General features: G+C 40.5%; 1 protein-coding gene across 3 annotated transcripts in view; it reads left to right on the top strand.

Moving 5' to 3' along the window:
• The window catches only part of LOC128876968 (uncharacterized), a 321,109-nt gene extending 298,340 nt beyond the window's left edge, over positions 1-22,769 (top strand). Inside the window, exons 5-9 of one of the 3 annotated variants that reach the window (XM_054123835.1) lie at positions 126-5,123; positions 5,719-5,880; positions 7,501-7,648; positions 10,888-11,131; positions 13,621-22,769. In XM_054123835.1, coding sequence (XP_053979810.1) covers positions 126-5,123; positions 5,719-5,880; positions 7,501-7,648; positions 10,888-11,131; positions 13,621-13,852 — 5,784 coding nt within the window. In that variant the 3' untranslated portion in view covers positions 13,853-22,769. The other 2 variants (XM_054123836.1, XM_054123834.1) reach the window with 2 other exon arrangements.
• Positions 22,770-23,512: the final 743 nt, after the last annotated feature.

The following is a 23,512-nucleotide window of genomic DNA, read 5'->3' as shown; positions in this document are numbered from 1 at the left end:
ATTAAAAAGAAAGAGTACCCTCTTAAATCATAAACGATTCGTAATACATTTAAATAATCGAGCATAGTTCCGTATGATTTTCCTATTTCTAATATCTTGCGTGAAAAAATTTCTTTATATTTTAGGTGTGGCCAATCGCAATACCCAATTTGCAAGTTCAACAGAACAATCAACAGATCTGTCATCAAACGCTAAACTCACCCTCGCAAAATCAGGACGTAAACGGCTGTGCAACGAGAAATCCTCAACAAAGGTTAGGTCAGCATAACATGTCTGGGATGCTGATGGGAAATCCGCTGATCATGAATCAACAGGGCGCTAACTTCAACAACATGACCCAGCAGCAACAGCAGTTGTTGCAACAGCAACATCAACAACTCATATTGCAACAGCAACAGCAACAACAGCTAATGCAGCAGCATATATCTCAACAACAGCAGCAACAACAGCAACAACAACAACAGCAGCAGCAACAACAACAACAGTTGTTGCCTCACCATCAACAGATGCAGCATATGCAGATATTGCAACAGCAGGAACAATCGCAACACCAAAGTGCGGTTGTGAATCAGCTAACGCAACAGCAAGCTCCTCATTATCTCAGTCAGTTGAATCAACAATCGTTGCACGTAATGCAACAACAGGAACACTTGAATCAACAGCAGCAGCAGCAACTGCATATGCAGCAAATACAGAAGCATAAAATGCAACAGCAGCAGCAACAGCAACAACATCAGCATTTAACTCAAGAAGTGGATCAACAATCGGGGAGCTACAATTCCCAACACTCCTCGGAGAATTACGTGCATCACATGCAATCATCGCAACTATCATCGCAACCCGCTATCCACCAACAATTGCATCAACTTCACCAGCACCAAATGCAGCAGCAAACGCAACAGCACCAATCCAATCAACACGTGATGCAAGCGCAAGCGACGGATCATTTTCAAATGCAAATACAGCAGTTGCAGCAGCAGCAACAAGTATCTCAGATTTGCGTACAACCGCAGTATCCTAATCAACAGCTAGGTCATCACTCGTTGGACGTCATGCAACAGCAGGCATCGGGCTCTGTGATGAACGCTATCAACACCGCTGACATTCAAAACAGACACAATCGTACGCCTGTTACGGATGAAGATCTAAACGTGAAGCAAATGCAACAGCAGCAGCAGCAACAACAACAACAACAGCAACAACAACAACAGCAGCAGCAGCAGCAACAGCAGCAGCAACAACAACAACAACAACAGATTTTATTGCACAACCATACGATGCAGCGACACCACGTCGTACAAAATGGAAACCTGGTGAACAACTCGCACGAAAACGTACAACGAATGTACGCTCAGAATCAGGTTCAGTATCCTGTGAGAAATTTCGATGCTTCGAAGGGGACTACTGCGGATGTTAAACATCAGCAGCAATACACTTTACCTAATCTAGCGGGAAGGAGCCCGAACACCAATCACGCTGTTGAAGCACAATCTGGTATTATGGGACCAAACGGGCAGCCCGGTAATATGCATTTCACCTCGAGGACACCGCCTTGGCAGCAGAACCGACCAGTCTCGGCCTCTCATCAACCTTCTCTCGTCACTGTCCAGAACATCACCTGCAACTCCTTCGATCGTGTTCCACCGTTGCATCATCACATTCCACAAGCTACCACCTGGACAGACGAAGTGGCTCGTAAGAAAGCAAAGTCCAACAAAGTAATGGCGAAAAAGCAACGGCAGCACAGCGTCACGGACGTTAGGAACAGCAGCCTCGATCAATCAGCCTCGAGTCCGATCGACGAGTTCAACGATAAAAGCCATCAGAACAATAGTCAGATAGGTTCGACCGTTAATAGCAGCGGTCCGTCGTTCTTAGAAGATCCTAGCGGTTACCTCGCGCAGCAGACAGCGCTGTTGAACAGCACGATATCGAGACAGACGGGCGTCAGTAGCTCGCAAGTGGGCATGATTAATAACTCGAAACCACCGCAAGCGAGTCACGGATCCCACTTACCTAATAACGCGTATCTTCCACAACCAAAGCCTTCCTCCAGCGTTAGTCCCACGAGTACGTCGTCGTTCAATTCCGTGAAAAATCACGCAACCTCGCCCGTGGTCGTGCACAGTAGCATGACGCCAACGTCGAGCAACGGGGGAACAGATTCGGAGGGTAGCCCCTGTCAAGGTTGCGTCACCAGCGCCGACACCCAATCCTACGTCCAGGATCAATACAAACAGCAAATGCAACGTCAGTACCTGATGCATTCGGATCAACGCGAGGATCCTGTCACGTCGTCCACGTTTGGCGAGCAGTGCCAGAACAACCAACAGCAGGCTGATTCGAGACCAATCCAAGGTGGCACGGTGAGCACCAGTCACGGATCTCCGATTGGAACGAACAGTCCAGCGAATTCGGATACACCAGCTTCGTCGACGCCTGGAATATCGCAGCCGGCTACCCCGCAGAGTCTAATCTCATCGCAACCATCGACGCCTCATAGTTACTCGCAACCGCCAACACCTCATTCGCACGCTACTTCCGGTTCGGTGCCATCGCAACCTTTAACGCCTCAAGCTCAGCAACCGTCGCAGTCTTCGATGAGCAGTGGCGGCCAGGAGCAACGTTCCGAAACGCCTTGCTCCGCAACAACGAACTCGAGCGGTGTTCCTCCTGGTACGCTCTCGTTGCAATCGTCCTCAACCGCTACAGACAACATGACACCTCAAGCAACGAAAAGGCAAGCTACGAGACAGTCGTCTTTGGATGGTTATCAGCCACATCCGCATACCGTGAACACTGTTTCCAGGGTACCGATGAACCATTTCACTGGTGCATCGTCGGTGATAACTACAATGGCAAGTGGACACACCGTTAGCAGCAACACTATCACGTCCGTGCTAGCTGGAAGAGCGAATACAGCTACGGTTTCGATCAATACGCCTTCCGGAATACCGAACCCCGCCATACCGGATATACTCGCGAATAAACCGCAGCATCAGGCATCTACGACGACGTTAACGAACGTACCAACCTCTACCGTTACCTCCACGCATTCTTCTCTGCCGACCAGTCAACCATCGTTGGGAATAAATGTCTCAAAGTCGCCGCTAGAGATGGTGCAAAGCGTCGTCAGTAGCATACAAGTACCTCAGACAAGTACCACCTCGCCAGTGCAACAGAATCAGAATCAGCAACACCAACCGCAGCAGCATCCTCAATCCAACGTACAAGTTCACAATGTTCTTACCTCTGGTGGAATACTGAAACACCCCGCTGGTTCTACTTTACCTCCCGGTCACATACTAGTTTCCAGCGGTGGTCAGCTGATAATGGCCAGCACAGGAACGAGTATCAACGGCGTGATGGCACCGCCTCCTCCTAAAATTATTTCCAACTCCAGTTCTATGCCGCCGTTGTCGGTGTCGCCGATGGTTACCAGCGTAACAGGTGCCGTTAGTCAGGTTATCCCCGCGGTGGGGGTAGCTCAACAAGTTATAGGACAGCCCACGGTACTGGTGAACACTATTCAAACTCCCGTACTTATACAACCCGGTGTCATGACCATGGATAGCATAGGACAGAACGTTCAGATACCGCATCTAACCGTGGCTACCGGCAACGTGATACAGAACGCTCAGTCAATTTTAGATGCGAATCAAGACGTTGCGCGAAACGTTAACGCGAGCCAAGGAATGGTGAATCGGCAACCGGCATTGCTGTCGCCCGAGTCGGCGATGAGTAAAAAGAAAGCGTACAAGAAACGAAAAACAAACCCCCAGACGGTGGCTTCTATGTTACACATCGCTTCGTCTCAGCAGAACGCTGGCATGTTAATGCAATCGCAGTCAAATTTCGCACAGCAAAACTTTCAGACTCAGAGCATAGGTGGTCCAATGTTGCAAGCGTTAACCATCGTCCCAGGAAAAGGTGGAGCACCGGCGCAGTTGGTCATGAACGGACAGGCCGGTGCAACGTCGACTCAGTTCAACGCGCAGCAAATCATCGCGAACCCACAGCCTGCCCAGCAAATAAACCTACTTCAGCCGGTGAACTTGTTGAACGGTGCTGCCGGAATGGTTCAAAATTTCCCCACCATTCAGCAATTCATCGTTCCTGGCCTTGGCAGCATGGTCATGTCCGCTGACGGAACGGCAACTTTGTTGCAAGACACGGGGAACCTCGGGATGCAGCTTCAGATACAAAACGTGAACGGTCAGAACGTGTTAACTCCGGTTCAAAGTCACAGCGGGATATTCAATCCCAGTCAAAGCATCTTAGCAGCTGGTCCTGCTGGAATGGTTATCCGCGCGCCCCAAGCAACGGGCGGAAAGATTATTCAGCAGCACAGTCCAGGCGCACAATTTCTTTCACCGAACAGTGGCCAGTTCCTAGTGAACGGCACCACGTCGTTCGGGAATCAGCTGAGCCCGATAGTAGCGAACGTCAGTCCTAATCAGCAAGTGACGTTCAACGCTTCGCAAGTTCGACCGTCGAACATGCAGGGCCAACAAGAATTCATACAGATGAACGGGCAAACGCTGATGGTGCCTTGCGGCACCGCGCAAAACATCGCCGTTTCCTCGGCCTCCAATCAACAGAACACAACTTTCGTACAACAAAACACTACGATTGTTCAACAACAAACAACCATGGTGTCCAACAATCAGATACCCAACTTTCAGTCTGCAACTTCTAACGGAACGGCCGTCGACCCTATGAACATCGACCACAATCAGTCGTATATCTTGAGCTCTGGCATGATTCAGGGAAAGGCGCCTACTTCGCCGAAGAGCAGCGTAAACTCGCCGTCAGCCGACCAAAACGTTGAACAACAGCAATACGTTCTCGCGAGTAGTAGTACGACCGTTGTCGAGAAAACAGCGCAACAGAGCGACCAGCACAGCCCTCTGATGGCCAGGCATTCCGTTTCCACGCAAACAGCGGGGAATCAAGCGAACATGGCTCAGTCGGCCATGATGAGGCAAGGATCTCCCCCGGATACCACCACGCATAGTCCAGGGAATAGCCAGAGGTCGAACAGCCCCGCTGTGGATACCACGACCCACGGGGCAGCTTCGCCGGCACCGCCGATTACAGTTAGACATCATTCGTCATCCACGGTAATATTAAACGTTTAAACGTGGTATAACGTAGCGTTGAATGTTGACCATAGGAATAGTTCGTTGAAATATACAGTATAATAATACCATTATCTTTAAGTGTACATAGTTATCATAGCCAACATTCAAGAATTTTCTTTTCAAGATTTAAATATTCATTTTAATCGAAAGCAAAGTGTAATTTTAAGTACAAGTGTTGAACTTGATATATGCATTTATGCGGAAATGGTGGTTCGAGAACTTGCCATTTTATATTAAGTTAAATACCTCCGCTGTAAAATTATGCTTTGTTTTTAATTAAAATATGTATTTAAATTTTGACAAAAATTCTTGAATTTTGGCTATGACAATTTTGAGTATCCCTTAAATAAATTGATATTGTCAAAAATGTAGACGTTATTGTTTTAATATTGAAGAGATTTTTAGTTTTGAGGGTTCTGAGGGAAGACGTAAAGACGTTCACGGAAGACGAAAAATAACATACGTCGTATTCCATAGCATAAATACAGTTGGATCTTGTAGCCAAGAAATTCTTTATGCAACATCAGTACCGAACGAAGCGTCGATCGTATTAATTATTCATCTGCGGTTTCAGCCAATGGTTCATTGCGTGTCGAGCAGCGAGCCGGACTCAGCCGATGTACCAGTGCCGTCGGAGGACTGGAGAATTCAGGGTATCACGAAGGAAATAACGCTTAGTCAGCCGGGTCTCCACGGAAAAACTTATGTGGAATCGACGGTGACTACTGGGATCCAGGTTGGTACCCATGTAGAGCAGGTCAACCGTCATCTAACTCTAACAGACATGCACCAGCCAGCCGATACGACACACCCCGAAAACACATACGCTGACTCACAGGAGCATATGGACACTTCATCACCAAATCATTCCATATATTCAGACACAATGGACCAATCCCCCGTGGAAGATCAGCTAAGCGTCTCTAAAGAAATGACGGATGTCTCTTACACGGAGATGGACGTTAATACGTTGCCGGTTGTAGGTCATGGTCATTATCAGCCGATCCTTTATCATAGCCAGCACTACGTTCCCAATTCAAACGTTTATCGACAGCAAGCTTTAGTGCCAGACCACGCGGATTACACGATGTTGCCGCAAACGAAATTCGATAACAAGCAATGCGTCGATACCCATCAGTTCGATTCGCAGATTGCACAGCACGTTTTAGAGCAGGACGACACCGTTCAGAATCCGGAAGAGAAGTCGATGGACGGTCAATCGGTCTGCGTTCCGCACTGTCCCGAAAACGACGATTATCAAAAATTTGTAAGCGTCGGCATCGCTGCACCATCCGGTCTCTATCCGCATTTGTATAACTACAGGTCTGATCCTAATGGCATTGCTGTCGTTAACTATTCGCCAAGTAAACAAGCCTATATAAATCCATACATTTACAATCCATTCGTGTATGCGCAAGAGGTGGACGACGCTGAGGAGACTGACTCGTCGTCGGAAGAATAAGCATCTTTCTTTCGTATGGGTTGAATTAATTAATTTTGTACATTTTAAATTAGACATTAGTGACATTCCCCCTTCACGCGAGACCCTACTACGCGTTTCAGTCGATACTATTAAGTTTGTAATTAGTTTGTATTTAACGTTATTAATTTTTACTTGCAGACCATTACGTGGGCCGAGCCGTCAGGCTCGCTTTTAGCGTTTATTATTTAAAATGTACATTGCAATAATGTAATTTGTATGCTCAACCGTGTGTTAACGGGTCGCTGATAAAAAGTATAAAACAAAAAAAAAATATCACGATTTTTTATAATGGCAAACAGAGAAAATAATAAATTTTTGCTAAACAAAATATTTTTTGATGATAGAAGTTTTCCGATATACATTATACCTGAATAATTCGAAAATAAAAATGAAATGAGAAGAACAAAAAGAAAAAAAAAAACATACACCTTGCAATGATGAGCATGCGTAATCAGAGTTTGGATTTCGTCTCCTTTGGTATCATTTTTCACGTTTGCATGCCCTCGAAGAATGAGATTTTAAACGAGACGTATTTCGGCCATCGGTAGCGTAGAAAACGTGAGTTTTCTAAATGGCTTCGCGAACGTTCGTCGCGTTTAATGTTTTCTTTTCTTCGTCGTTTTGTACGTATGTTATGTTGTGAATCGGATCGGAGACCTTATTTTACGTTGCAGTAGATTACGTTTCGTTGGTATGATTTTAGTTCACTTATGTTTTTTCACGCTCGGTCGAAAGAATGACGAGAATCTTACTGGAGAAACAAAAAGGGGTTTAGCGATACAGAAACGAGCAATTTGGCAGTCGTTAGATTGAAAAGATATTAGCATGCGATTGGTAGGCTTGTGCCTGAGTTGATCGAGTTATATTTGACAGATCTATACGACAGAGACGTTGAAGCAAGCCGAAGGTGTGGTGAGCACAGTGAGGTGCGAGGGCAGGGATCATGCCCTCGGCCGCGGAATCAAACGAAAACTGGACTCCATCCATTCCATGCATTCTACCCTGCATGAAGACCAAGATGGTCAGTATTGTATGGTATTCTTAGACGTTAATCGTGCATTAGTAGCATAAATAGCTCGGCTCTAGTATCGAACGTCATTTTGATATTCGACTTTGGTTATAAGAAACAGAATTCTTTCGCGAATTTCATGATAAACTACGTTTATGCCGTGTAACAATGTATCACTACCGAATATTTACTAGCTTGCGAATGAAGCTTAGACATGATGAAAAAGTAGAGTATTTATTGTCAAAATTTCGGTTCAAGTTACTTTATCAAAATGGTACCTTATCGTAGTACTTCGACGAAAAGCAACGTGATTGACGGCCTAATTTAAATCGACAGTCTTTACGAATGAATTTCTACGACGATTGTTCTCGCGTTGCTGTTCGTCGATGTTTGCTATATAGCGAATGTCAATATTAAGAGTGCTTCTGGCTCTAGCAATATCGATTATTAGTAATAATTTAAGGAAACACGTTTTCACCCGCTAATTTTTCTCCACATCGTTTCCACATCTTCGTCAATGCATGCTTCGATTGGCTAACTTGAATTTGTCTGCATCGCTTGTTCATCTTTGTTTTCGTTCGCTGCATGCACGATAGAATGGCACTGTTGCATGATAATTACCGCATGTCGCATTATGTTCGCTTTGGTGACGCTTCTTCTGCGATGCTCGAGTATAATTGCTTCGAAAGTTGACACGAGAAATGCAAAGAGAAACTTACCTGCGCGCGTAACTTTATTCTTTAAATATTATTCAAATTGGTTTCTGCAAACGGGACAAGGAATATCTTTTTTCAATGATTCGTTGCTAGCGTTATAGCGATGTGAATTTACTTTTATATTTGAGCTGCATAATTTACAACGTTACCAAACGTGTTACGTTACGTGAAATTCACCACTGTTTCGAGAATTGTTTCCGTAGAATTGCGAAGGAAAATATTCCTCGACTGAACTGATTTGCTGGTTCGATGTTAGTACGTAATCACGGCCGATCGGCGAGAGAAAACGTTTATCGTGTCGAAGAGAGAAAGAAAGAGAGAGAAAGAGAGAAAGAGATAATTGAATATTTTTACACGAGAGCTCGAAGCAGGTAAGTGATGTCAGTACTAAACATTTTTGTTCGTTGAAAAAAGAAAACCCAGGAGACTCGATGCTTGCTACGTAAAAGTAATGGCGGTGACATTGAATTAATAAATTGTAAATAATCGTTTCCAACGGAAGGATTTGTTGCGTTCTTTTTTTTTTTCTTTGTTCTACTAATTGGCTGGCAGGTTTGTTAATATCATTGTCCACGCAATTGTCACGTGCCATTGAGAGGGGCCGAGGGGGCTTCAGTCATACGTTCATTTTCGGCGCGGGTGTGGCTCACCGGTTTTATTTATTGCGGCATTTCTTGTACATAATCACCCTCAAGTTTCCCCGCGGTCGCATGTGCATAATCTTGGGGTGGGATCGTTGTTTTTCGTCCTGGGAGCGCCGAAACCCGACAACTTCGGGCGTGCGTGTGCGAGTGAATTTATCACGTAAATCTGCAAACTTTATTACGTTTGTAATTCGCAGTCCGAGCGAGAGTTCTGGGAATTTACGATTCGAGCATTTGCCGTGCAAAGCTATCAGAATAACGAAATATATCGCCCGATGAAATACGCGGGTCTTGTCGTTTACGATCAGCTTGCGAACGAAAATTAAAATCGATCCGAGAATCATCGACGTCGAGAACCATCGGACTCGACCGCCGGTCGTTTGTTTTTATCTGTTTATCCGAGCCGGAGTGAATACGATCGACGAACGAAGTCATTGCATGTGCTCGAAACCATCTGACAATATACATATATTACATATATATATATATCTCATTTTGCCACTGATCTCGCCTACCACCATTTGAATGAAGCTACTAATCATTTTTTAACGAGCACACGCGCGAGCAAGAAGCACATATAAATAAAAAATTAAAGGCCAACAATAGAGACGTAGTGGTATCATAAATTAGGAGATTCAAGGACAATCCCATTCGTAAAGCACGCACCAAGAGCATACCCGTTTCGTTGTTATGCGTTGCACCTGTTGACAGAATTTAACACACGACTTTAACCTGACGGAAGCTCGCGGGATCGTGACGTGGAAATCTGTTTATCGAATTAAACCGAAAACGAGCGTTGTTGATTTATACGAAATCATATTTAATTTATCGTTGATTTTAACATTTAGCTGTCGGGTGATAAAATATTACCATGTATTATCAAACAAATGTTCTGGTATTATGAAACGTCTATTTTTAGAATTTTGACGAAGTCTATATGAACAGAATCTGCATGGTATCGAATGCAAATAATAATAATTGAATTCTACTGTAAATTAATGCTCTCTAGTAGTGATCCTGTTCATATAAAGTTTTCTAAAATTTTAAAAATTGTAGTCTGGTCCTTAATTTAACATTTTTTAGGCATTCATTTTTTTTTGTTATTTAGAGCGAATTAATCTTTGTATGTATTTCAAGTTGTTCAAAGTTGAGTGAATATAATTGGTTCGACAAACCAAAATGCATTCGTATATTTGTTGATTTATTTCTAGTGTGCAAGTTAAATTTTTGCATATAGAGCAAATATGATTTTTTATATCAAATATGCACTAAAATGTAGTTGTTTGCAAACTTTTAAAGATGAAACGTGGTTGCCACACTTAAATACATTATTTTACATGAGAAATAAACTTGAAGTACATATACGTTACAAGGTACACAGGGCCTGAAATGATTAAAAATATTATTTTTGGAAACAATCTATCGTTTGATTTGTCACTGAAAAATTATGATTGAAGTCTGTATAATTATCGAAACAGAAGTAAAAATATACAATGCAGTCTACTTTGATTAATGTAAAAAATTCACTCACGCGTGATCACGATAAAGTTGCAACTTGGTACCGATTCGATGGTGTCCCTCGTAAGATAAATCAATAAAAAAAAAAACAGAACGCATATTTTTAAAATATTCTTTTTTCCCCACAAGAAGTTCTATTCTACACAAAAAAAAGAAACTCACGATTCCGCGACGATTCGTCCCGCTTCCTCGAATTCGAGTTTGGTCTCACCACGTTCACGTTCAACCGATATCACCTTTTTTGGGGCTTGAGTAAACTAGCGTGAAATAGAAAACACTAAAAGAGGAGAGAGAGAGAGAGAGAGAGAGAAAGAGAGAGCGAGTGGAAAAAACCGAAAGAAAAATATCGTGTCTTGTTTGGAACCCTTAATAGCCGAGGCAAAGTCAGAGGAGAAGAGCCAGAGGATACTGGAAGTGGGTGAGCTTGTATGGGGCGCCGCAAGAGGAAGTCCGGCGTGGCCGGGCAAGGTCGAGTCTTTAGGCCCCCCGGGGACCATGACGGTCTGGGTCCGTTGGTACGGGGGCGGGGGCGGTCGGAGCCAGGTCGAGGTCAAGGCTCTCAAGTCCCTCTCCGAAGGCCTCGAGGCGCACCACCGTGCGCGAAAAAAGTTTAGGAAGTGAGTCGCACCATCTCGTTCGGGGTACAGAAACAGTTATCGAAGCCTCTTAGGGACGACGGGGGTTGCCAGGATAAACGATCATAACTTACAAAATAGCGTTCCGCAAGCCAACATACGCATGGGTTAAAGAACAAATTTGACAAAATATTTTCATGAGGTTCTACGGTATATTTAGTATTTTTATTATAGTATTTTTTATTAGGCTCTATAGAGTTGTAGTCTCTGGAGATTTTATTTAAAAATGATTAAAATTGAGGTAGTATTAGTCTTCATTGAGTCGAGAGGTACTCGAAAGGCACTGAAATATTATTATGTTGATTGCTGAATTGATAATCCTGAAAATGTGTACCAAGTTATCAAAAATTTGTGGTAGTAGCAAGTTTTAGAAGATTTTATTTGAAAATGATCAGAATTAAACTAGTTGTAGCTTTATTAAGACGTTAATAATGTAGCATCTAGAAGCTATTACTTAAAGTTTTAACACGTTGATTGCGTATCTAATACTCTTGATAATGTCTGCGACAATTCTGTCTGTTGAAATTTTGTTTCTATAAAATTGGAAATTCTGTACCTTAACGACTGTGGTAGTAGCAGTTTTTAAAACCCTATAAAAGTTCATGAATTTCTTCGTATGTATTTTTTGTAACATCTCACCTTCATATTCTTTTAGACATTGTGTCAAAAATGCATATCACATATTGAAGAGATTTGTCTAATTTAAAGCACAATAGAAGAAATTACATTGTATAAAAATACACTACGTTAAAAGCCCCAACAGAATTGATGTTTTTTGTGATTTTCAAAACATTTATAACTCCATTAGATATTTAACATTTAAATATAAATTAAGGATCCCGTAGGAACACAATTCTATTTCGCATTTTATTATCGTTTATCCAGTTACACTCGAGATATCGTACAAAAGAGGTATATCGAATTAATATTGATAAATGCTTTACAAATTCGATCCATGAAAATATTGATACCGTGTATAGTATTTTATTTGCAAGATTCGTTGAACGGCAGGATCTTTTAATGGATTTGCTTTGTATAGCATTTGTTAACAAACCAACAGCCAATGATATCGAGTCTCTGATCTATGTTTAAGAAATTCTTTGCGTAGCTGCGATTTTTAATTATGCAACATTCTGTTGACAGTAGACAGCTTTTAAAGTACTGTTTAGAAGGCATTTATTTGGATACGCTTTTGCTCCAACTCTTTAATCGCAGTTGCGCGTTTTAGACGCGTTTTAATCTACACTCTGCAAATTATATGCGTATGTTTATTTATCCCGCTTAGTATTGCTGTTTAAATATAACTTATTTATCTCTTCTTTAGTAATATATTCTTCGTAGTATAAACCATTTACACGGACGTTTATAGACGTCGGTGAATTATTATTAAACTCGTTTCGTTGTGTAGATGTAAAATGATCGATGTACATGTGCAAGATATTAATCAAGAGAAATGGACGTGGTACAATACAGTGGCGTGAGTTCACTTGAAATTTTAATTTCTCTGGATTTTGAAAATGAAATAGTTGTGCAATGATAAAATGATGAAATGATATTTCATAACAGATTAGTTCTTTCTTTGTTCGCAAAACGAAATGTTTCACGAAAACGTAGAAATTATTAACGCGTGGTTAAAAGCTCTGCAAAACAAATAATCTGTGTTCGAAGAACGTCAATATCTCGTCTATTTCTCAAGTTACAGATAAAGAAGCTATTTGATTGGCCCGCAGAGGGTATTTCGTTCCTTTCTTACCTCGATCGACCAACAATTGATTCGATGGGTATGGCTATCGATTCACGTGAAAGGCGTATTGCACAAGTGTTCGGAATCGAATTTGCTATCCTTGAAATATCACAAGTAACAACTTGAAAAGTGTTCCAACTATATCTCAAGTTATTAGTCTGATCAAATATTTTATGAAACATTGTTAGAATTGAATATATTTGACCGTGATTGTGAAAAAGGTTGAATTCATACATTATTACAATTCAGAGTGATATAATACAAAATAACTGATAAATTCAATAATTTTAGATTTCTTTACTTCAACTACTTTCATAATAGCACATGTAATTAAATATGATGTTTTTTAAAATTCCCTTTGTAATATAAATTCAAATAAATATTGTAGAATGCATAAATACAGATGCAGCTTTCATCTAACGGATGAAAAAAAAAAACGGATAGCCAAAAAATAATCGTCAGGAATGTTACAATTTTGATGCGACTGGTGGAGTTAATCGATTTGTGCAACGAACAAAATTCATGCCACCTTTAATTATCCAATTCCGAACACTTGACGAATACCCGTTGTCGCTCGTCGTCGACGAGCAAAGTAGTGACGTAACAGAGTAGCGCAACCCTAGATGTATCTCACGTTTATGCTGTTGCTTGCCGAGACCGTATCCAGCCACGGTGTTCCACAGGACTAACGCCACGATTCTTTCGTGTGCCCCGTTTCTTTTTCTAGAAGTCGTAAATTGAACATGCAACTGGAGAACGCCATACAGGAGGCGATGGCTGAATTGGACAAGGTGCCGGAGTCGAGCAAGGGTGAGAAAACCACCAGCAGGTCCTGCAGGGTGACAGGAACCAAGGGCTCCGAGAGTGGCGGAGCTTCGAAGCCAGAAGGAAAGAGGACGTCGAAGAAGTCCGTGGGGACCTTGAACTCCGTCACAGCCGAACAGAAGCAGTGTCGATGATCCGTGTCCACCCTCCGACCAGCTCAGGTCGCGACGACGAGCTGTTCCAAGGATTTGCTGCCATCTAGGACACGTGTCCTCGAAGACGCAACTTCCACGAGAGATCAGGGCCATCGAGGCCCTGACGCTCGACGCGTTTGCGATTGGCCCTTTGACCTACAACGTGCGACACTCATAGCACGTCTCGGCTTGAATATGAAAAGTATAAAAGCCGAGTCAGTATGAAAGCCCACGTGCGAATTTATACCCGTCTATGGCGCTGGCCCAAAATGGATGGTGGGTCAAGGGGTTCGGTCCAAGCGACTCACCGATATGCGTACTCGTTCTACGTTGTTTTCGCCGCAGTGAATACAAACTAACAAACGTAACCGTGTTCCTCGCCAGCATGGTATCAATTAGCGAGAATATCGAGATCGTCGCGTAGCTTTTAATGCTGCGAATTTTTACCTGTGCTCGATATTCGAGCCGAAAACCGAAACTATATATTGCAACCAAGAGGGAGACGTGGACGGATGCGAAAATAACGTAGGATAAGTGGAATTGATTTGTATATATCGTTCCTGTCGGGGTAACGAGGGATTTTTCATGTTTAGAGATAACGGAACGTTTCGTTCGGAAATTGTTTATCGGGCCACCGTTGTTGATGATGGAGAAAGCGTACCGTGCCGGGAAATGACGACGAGCGTTTCTCCGATGCCACGATGCGGGTTTTCTTTTGTACATAAGCGGGGAGAGGTCGAATTCTTCCGTGAGCATCAGAGGGAGTCTCGAGGATGCTAAGGGATTTTGTCTGACGGGAACAAATATTAATGGACGATCAAGGGAAGGGGTGGTCAATCGATTGTGATCGAAGAGACTGAGAGACTAAGAGAGTAGGAATACGAAAGGCACGATGCAATTGAGTTACAGAGGATTTTTATTGGCCGAAAGTCGGTCGAGAGATGTTTCTCGACGTGATATAGGATAGTTTGTCGTTATCTCATCACGACCATTCGCTGCTAGAGTGTATAATTGTAGAGGACACCATTTTCCTATCAACCATTGTTCCTCAATAGCTGGAACTCCCTGTGGAAAAATTGACCATTCGCAATCAAGTGTACTATTAGGGCGAACCGAAAGTTCCCCCTTTTTTATGTTCTTCTTTAACGATTGTTTAAACTAAATAAAAGTATATAAGTTTTGTATTATATATGCCACTGTGTAGATATCGAAGTGTTCTTTCATATCGTGCGTTAATTATCCCTTTGCACTATCATTGTTTCTTTTTTTTATGTTTGTTCTCGATCAATTCTCTATTTGAACATTTGATGAAGAATATTAATAGTGATCAAAAGTATTAATAAAATGTTTCGAAAGGCATTAAGTACCAAGTAAGTTCCAAATTATTTTTCCTGAGAACTGAATCGACTTAATACATTAGTCCATAAGAACAAAATGTAATGACATACGTGTTTCAAGCTTTGACAGAAGACAGAAATTACTATTTTAAATGAGATACATCAAACTTACAATAAAATAAATTAAAAATAATCGTGTACAAAAATGCATGTAATTGTATCGAAATAAAATTGTTATGAAAACATATAGAAATGTATAATATTAGAATTTTGTGTACTTACACATTTTGCAAAGCATTTTTAAAATACATCAGTGTCCCACGAATTTGTTTTATTTACCATTTGAAGTGCAATTCAAGATTTACAAAAATGGTGTATATAATATAAAACTTAAATACTTTTATTCACTTCGAATATTGGTTGAAGGAGAACATAGAAAGAAGCAAGAAAGATCGAAACGAATTTCTGATTCACTTTAATAGTTAAAAAAGCAAGATATTGCTGAATATTCGTGTAAATCTTATACCTTAAATCTTAAAATTTAATAGAATCGGTTGTATCCTTAATTTGTTAAGAATATTTGAAGAATTTACTCGACGCGTTTCTGAAACTATGAAATTATTGTTAACAGGAAAATGGTAGGGAATTGTAATAATGTCATTGCGATATTCGAAATTCAATTAGGGAATGTTGGAACACTATACGTGTGGCAGACGTACAGATTGTTAGAAAGTTATTCGTCGCGAGTTTCAGTGACTGGCGAGTATAATATAACGAAAACTTATCATTAAAATTTGGCATTAAAGTTTGAGGTCAAATTTCGTTTATTTCTACACGTTCTGTTCAACAGCAAAATAAAAAGTGCAAAGGAAACCATTGTCACAAATTAATTAAATTCTAAGGAACAATTGTTAAAGGCTTGACGTCAATTAGATGATTTTTATTCGTAACATGATCGAATTCTGAAACTTTTAGTGTTAAAGCATGGCTAAAAGGTAGCTTTTCAATTATTTTAAATAATATATAGTAGAACCTTCATAACGATAGAAAACTATTTATTAATCGAAGGAACACATTTAATAAGAATGACTACTACTGTATCTTCTACTTGAAATCATTAGTGGCTATCTGACAAATCTTTTCACCTGTCAATATATTACAAAAAATGAATTACCAGTGTTCCACTACGTTAGAAAGCAAGAACAAAAATTATTCCCAATTGCTTCCTCCATTCAATTATATTTATTACTTTTTTAGTTTCAACCGTCACTAATCACTGTCAGTTTTTATTTTCTAACAATCCACGATATAAATATGCAGAATACGATCAAAAGAGAACAACTAACCAGCGCCAGACCTTTAACCATTCTTCCCGAGAAAAGTGTGACAAATAACTTAGAATCTACTCTGTACCAAAATCGAGATCAGCAAGTGATACAGAAAGTTTTTCTAAAAAAACCAACATGTAGTTACATAGCTAACGAGAAATCTTACAATTAGTTGACGAGTGTCTGTCGAACATAGACGTAGAAAAGTGAGCGTATTGAACTCGCATACTCGAGATATAGCAAAAACGAATATTCTCAGAAGCGTTGCGCGAACGAGCCCCCTGGTTCGCCTAGAATTCCTGCAAGTTTCTAACGAGCTAGTGACATTTCGAATGTTACATTTACAAACATAAGGTGTGCGAGGAAAACAATGGGTGTTTATATATCCCGGACTTAGTCTCGCGTAACGTAACAGATTAGAAACGGTCGACTGGCGCCGTTTTAAAACGACGAATACACCTTTTAACGCGTCACTCTGTATTATTTTTAAGTCGCTCGCGATTGCAAAACGAAACGAGCGCGCAGGTAGTTTTAAAACGAATATTTTTGCGAACGAATCAACGTCACGGTACCTACACAGAGAATACTATTCCCAATCAATCATTTTTTAGATGGCTATACATAAGTATACAAGGAATAATTCTTTTACTGGGACGTCATCGTGTCGCATTGTAATATTTCAAAGCAGTCTCGACACGTTGAGATCCTTTTTAACCCTGGCCAGCGGCGAGACTGGTGTTTTTTGATCCGCGTTAACGATTTTGTAACACTATTCCTTAGATGGTAAACAATAATAGCGTTATCGATGCCGCGACTCGATATTCTACGAACGAAACAAAGACGAAGAACGAAAAATACGAAACGAAGATTGTACATAAGAAACGCCCGATTAAGAATCTAGAATTGTAATCGATACGCGATGAATTACGAACGAGACGGGGCTTTCGGATAGCTTGAAGTCAATTTCATTTCAAGGAAAAGGAAAAAGGATTTAAAAAGAAAAAAAAAGAAGAAAGGAACACACCCAGAGAAACGTCGGGGTATCGACGGATCTTCGTGAAAACACTTTTCCACTTTTTGCTTCAGCGATTCGATCTCGAACGTGCGATACCGAGTACCTCGCCTTTATTTTTGTATCGACACGAACATTCAAAAGCAACGCAACACCACCGTCGCACAATTTAGCCCCGAGACACACGAGATATGTTCCTTTGCATGCATGTACGCATAAATATGTACAAAAACAATACAGAGCAAATCTTTAAAAGTTAGTAGGATATACACAGCGAGTATTGAACGGATATTTTAGTTGACCGACCAAGTAGTCGAGCACCGGTTGTCCATGACAAAATATTTCGGTCCCGGTGAAGCTTTCGATTAACGTATTTCTTACCAGTCGATGCTAGATATGAGCAGAATTTTAATCGAATGATAACGATTTCATTACAAGGTTGATTCCATTGGACCGGTATTCAGATAAGCTTCCACTTAATGTGACGTTCAATTCAATTTTATTATTCAGATCGTAATTTTGATTAAATAATAACGCATAGAAAATTCTTCATTTTAAGATCGTTATTTAATTATGTGTATCTAGATAAGAATTTTGCCCATCTCTGATGCATTTTGCTGTGAAAATCGAACACGAGAATCTTTGGTAAGCGATACGTTAGCGACATAGCTTTCGGTAGGTCTGAACACACAAACAGACAATAAAGAAGATGCAAGTATCAAAAGAAACAAAGAGGGCTGCGCGAATTCTTTTTTCAACTCGTCACTTTGGCTTTCGGAGGCATATGTCCTCGAATTTTATTCGCGAACTGTCGATTATTCGTTGCTACCTATAACTGCTGAGATGAGCAGGAAACTTTCGAGCCACGCGCAAATAGAAACGCTACCTAAAGCTAATGTAAACTTATAAAGAGGATAGTCAAGCTTCTCGAAGAGGAATCGAATGTTACAGAAAATTTGTATACACATCACAGGCTGTTTTCAGTAACCAGTCTGAACATTTTACTATCAAAGGGCCTGGGAGGTTTCGTAATATAATATTACCGCGTAAAATATTCGAAAGCACAGTGGACCAAAATCATGTTCAGTGAACTATCGCTTGACAACTGATGCCGCTTTTGGAGAAAGAGATGCATTCTTTAGTTCTCATACAGAGCGTTTTGTAAAATATTTAACCAAAGTTTTTGAGCTTGATTTCGAACCTGCGAGGAATAATAGCATGTCTGACACCTAAAGTTATGTATCAGAGGAAGTGGTTCAGTTCATCGAATTCTGAATTTTATAAAAATTAGTCAGACTACGAAATTCTGATACATTTGAGGAACTAATTCATTGAATTGAAGTATTTCCTCTGACACGTAGCTAAGAAAGTCTATGAGAATGTCTATAGACTCGTGCTGACATTTATGAATCGGTAGTTGGCAAAATTGAGTAATTGAGTGCTTGAGTCTGTCAAGCTCTCAAAGTTTAATCTGAAAGGAAGCATTCCATCTCGTAAAATTCTGAATTGTATATCATCTGCCCAGGGTCGCCAACATTTCTAAATAAATTCTTTAAGACACTTCCAAATCATATACTCATCAAACTAAGATTCAAAGATTATCAGAAATTTATTGAATCAGAAATTAATTGAGTTATTTCCTCTAACATGTAGCTGTAAAAAACTTCATCGCTAAAGAATTTCGTACACTCGAATAACTTCTACAATTATTTGTAGAATTTTGTTGTAAAAATTAGGCGATCGAGTCTGCCATGCTCTCAAAGTTTGGTCTAGTATTTAGAAACATCCCAGAGATTAAATTCCTCCGCGCGAGTAGTTGGCATAAAATTAAGTTAGTCGGATCAAACTCACTAAAATTCTAAATACAAGGACCACTAATATTTACGGCGTGCGAGATCACGTGAAAATGTGCGAGTGTGTTGAGACGTTACCGTTTAATTCTCCCGTAGCAACGAGTAATCGCCGCGACACAAAGGCGAAAGGTGACGTGCTTACATCAGACTTCTGTTTTCAGTTCACTAACCGATTCGGTTGTCCACGCGCCTCTTATCAACGACGTTACATCAAAGCTAATCAAAAGCTCGCGACAAGACGGACGTGTCGACGGGTCTCTCCTCGTAGGCAGTAAAATTCAAAAGTCTCGCTTCCTTCCACAGAACAGAGATGGGCAAGCTCGAACAATAAACGTCGGATAAAGACACAATGTGATTTGTTCGCTGTTCGATAGAGCAATTACGCGAATAAGACTTCGTTCAGCGTGAAATATAATTTCAATCCGTAATTAAAACTCTAATTTTTACCTCGTTAAACATTTTGCCCATCTCTGCCACAAAACGGAAACGTAGAGACGCTTCGAGTCTCGGGAAGACCAAGAAGTCTCGGATTCGTAGATTTCCGTTGCGATCAGTGGCGAAAGACATATCACCGGCCGCGGACGACGATTTTTGAGATCGATGAAGCTCTATCGGTGGAGTGAAGAAAGAAACGAGGGAAAGAAAGCGTTTAGAGCGAAACGAGTGTCGAGACATTCGTGGATCGTGCGAAGGGAAACGGGCAAACGGCTGGCATCGCTATATACAAAATGGGACCGTTTAAAGATAAGACAATTCTAATTTTATCGCTCGATTCCTTCGCCCAAGTTGGTAGCCGCGGGGTGGAATGTAATTTCACCTGGCAGCTGTTACCTAGTGCAGGCATATTCGACTGGATTCTGACGAGCAAGGGCCAGTGCCACCATTAATGGACGTTTGAGTGGAAATATTCACGTTCAACCCTTTAAGTGCCAAGGGGCGATATATATTGCTGCTCGAAGCTGTAAATGCTATAACTCATTAAAATTGTCCGTCATTTCTCGGATATCTATGAAAATTTCCCATGGAACTCAAAGGGTTAATCCCTCTAGATCCACAGACGTGTGCATGAAATCTCCGCACGTCATCAAATGTACACTGGCGGGGTTGCCGTGTCCTTGCTCGTGAGAACTTGGTTGCATATGCCTGACCTAGAGAAATCGATCGCATAGATCGATTCGACGCTAGGGGGAAGCTTTATTGTCCTTTCTTAGCGGCGCGTCGATGCGCCAACCAGGAGGTTAAATTTATAAACCAGTAAAGACTTACCTCAGTAATGTAATGTACGCAAGAATCAAACGTCTTTATGATCGAGAGTACGTATATATACTGTAGTGCTGATCGTCCTTTGTATATTTTCCGTATTGTAAATAATTATACATACGCCTTACCGGTAACTATTGCTGTACGATAACCGTCAACGTGCGCATTATTTAATATTTATGCGAATCTTGGAACGAGGGTTGCGCCGATTCGGACAGCCGCGAGCTCGTGGAAAAGGCGTTGCGCGTTGAGAAAGAGAGATATGCTTCTAACGAAATCCATTTTGTTGTCTGAATTTCGTTTTCGAGCATTCTATGGTGGTAGGACGTTGAGATCGAGGGAAGAAATGGATTGTACAACTCTCATTCCTCAGTTTTGTGTATATATTCGATTATCGATTGTGTGTGACAATTCTTGTGACATTTAATTATTTATCAGTACCTTGAGTCGGTTAGAATAGCTCATAGCTCTGTTTTTATATGTGTAATTTTGTCTTACGTTAATTTTGTTAGCTGACCTTTTATCGACCTGTATTAATCATTGTTCAATCTGTGTTTTTAATTTGAGATCCGCTCCTTCGGGAGAGTATATATTTTGGCGCGAGTAAATTAGGAGAGAATTGATAACTGCGCGTCGAGATGAAATTGTTTTATTTTTCTTCGTTTTGGTAGAACGAAATTGCGAATCCAACAAAACATTGACCTGCGTTGCTTTTTCTCGAGCGACGAATGGGCACAGAGGACCGCGTGAGCGATACGCGGTGAACTATGACAAAAAGAGGCCTATGTTAATCGACGCTCTGTGTATCGTTTCTTCTACTTCTTTTTCTTTAGCGACGGGCGGACGAGTACGATAAATTAGCGACTAAAGATAGTTAATGCGTTTAAATCGCGGGATACGGCCGACGGCCGTGGGAAACAAATTTTTTGAAGAACTATATACCGATAGTTATCGAAGTGTGACTGTGAGGCACGAGTTTCTTCGGCAAATATTTATTACTATTATTATTTATCGAAAGAAGAAAAATGTGAATGTAGTTATATTTAACGGAGCGTTTCGTTCGCTTGTTATGTTTTGAAAGAGATATAGAGAAAAAAAGAGAGAAGCGCCGGGCGACTTTTGTTCATTGTCGCGAAAATGTACAGTGCGTGTGCGTGTATGCGTGAGAGAGAAGAGAGAGAGAGAGAGAGAGAGAGAGAGAGAGAGAGAAAATATGTGTGAAAGAGTTACTCAGATAAAAACATAGATTGAAAGGGAAAGAACGAGAAGTAAGATGTTAAAATCTGACGAAAATGCAAATTTCGGGGAACGAATATAGTTTAAGGAGGCACCAAAAAAGAAAAACTGATTAACTCCGTAGGACAAACAATTTAACCGTGATCACAATTTACCGAGTCAACAAATTTAGGAAACAGCGACGAATGCACTTCTTGGTGTACAATATGAATATTAATGCAGATAATAGCTATACATATTACTATATCAATTGTCAGTGGTATTACAATAAGAGATGATAATTTTATATTTACAAGATAGAAAATCGTTAAATCTAAATGAGTGTAATATACGTCTGTACTATGAAAAAAGAACACACATCCACATATGCATACAAATACTATCCACTCGCAGACACCTTTTACGCCCACCACCCACACCCCTCCCCCACTCTTCACGATCCCCAAAATTCCGTGCTAGGACAAAAACTAGGAAAGCTAGCTTATTTAATATTTGGCATAATATTTATATATGTATATAATATATTATATTATATAAGCCGTATAATATAATATTATTATGTATTATATATACGACTATAAATATGATTATAAATATGAATATAAATGCAAATATAAATATATATATATAAATTTAAATATAAATTTATATGTATATATATATGAAAGATAGAGCATAAAGTAAACAAAAAAAAATGGGATAGGCTCGGTGCGGCAATATTTGCATAACCGAGAAAAAGTATGAAGCTATGTGATCCACTACTACTAGTAGCTTTTAGCTGTAAAGACTTATACTTTATTTTGTAAATTTTGTTTATACAATGTTTGATCGTTCACGCATAATACTATTGTATGTGAAAATAAGTTAATAAATCATTAACATGTGAAGTTACGCAGTGTGGAATTTCTTGTGACACCCCCCTCAGTAAAAAGAATAAAAAAACGATGAAACAAAATGTCTTTCTATAAATCCTCTTTCTTTAATCCAGTACCCGAGACATACAAAGATATAGCTAAAAAGTCGAAAAACTATTTAAAATAGCAATAGAACCAAGCACTTTAATTAAGTAAAGATATAACTCGAGTATAAATATATACTCGAAAGGGCAGCTGCTGGATTATCAGTGTTCAAGAATGCTCACCACTGATCAACAGTGGTCAGTTGTGGTCGGCTGGTGCTATGTTAGCGGGAGGAGAGCTGGGAGCACAGTATGCAATGATGACCAGAGTTAGGTCTGAAATCAGGTGATCCATCCCGTCGGAAAGCTCCTGGGACTGAAAGTTTCCAGCCGCGGCGGTTTTATCTATGCTTTCGAGCCAAAACAATAGCGTGACATTCACGGATTGACAGTTAATACGAGTCTGTTCGATCTATCAAAAAATTATTTTGCAAAACTTTAATATTACAACGACTGTCATTCGCGAGGTTGGTTTAAATGATTGACGTTCTTTACTGGTTACTTTGTCTAATTTCTGGAGTGAATTGCTTAAGAATGATAATTAATATAAATCGAGACGTAGAGAAATTTGTAAAGATGGAAATCATGAGAGGACTAATTTAATGGTTATAAATTGTGAAAATAATTTGAAAATTATAAACATGATTTCTTGAAAATATGACAACAAATTGATTGT

Source organism: Hylaeus volcanicus, chromosome 5 (genome assembly GCF_026283585.1).
Source record: "Hylaeus volcanicus isolate JK05 chromosome 5, UHH_iyHylVolc1.0_haploid, whole genome shotgun sequence".
Taxonomy (NCBI): Eukaryota; Metazoa; Arthropoda; class Insecta; order Hymenoptera; family Colletidae; genus Hylaeus; species Hylaeus volcanicus.
Note: the sequence above shows the minus strand (reverse complement) of the source record. Positions and strands in the feature narration are given on the sequence as shown.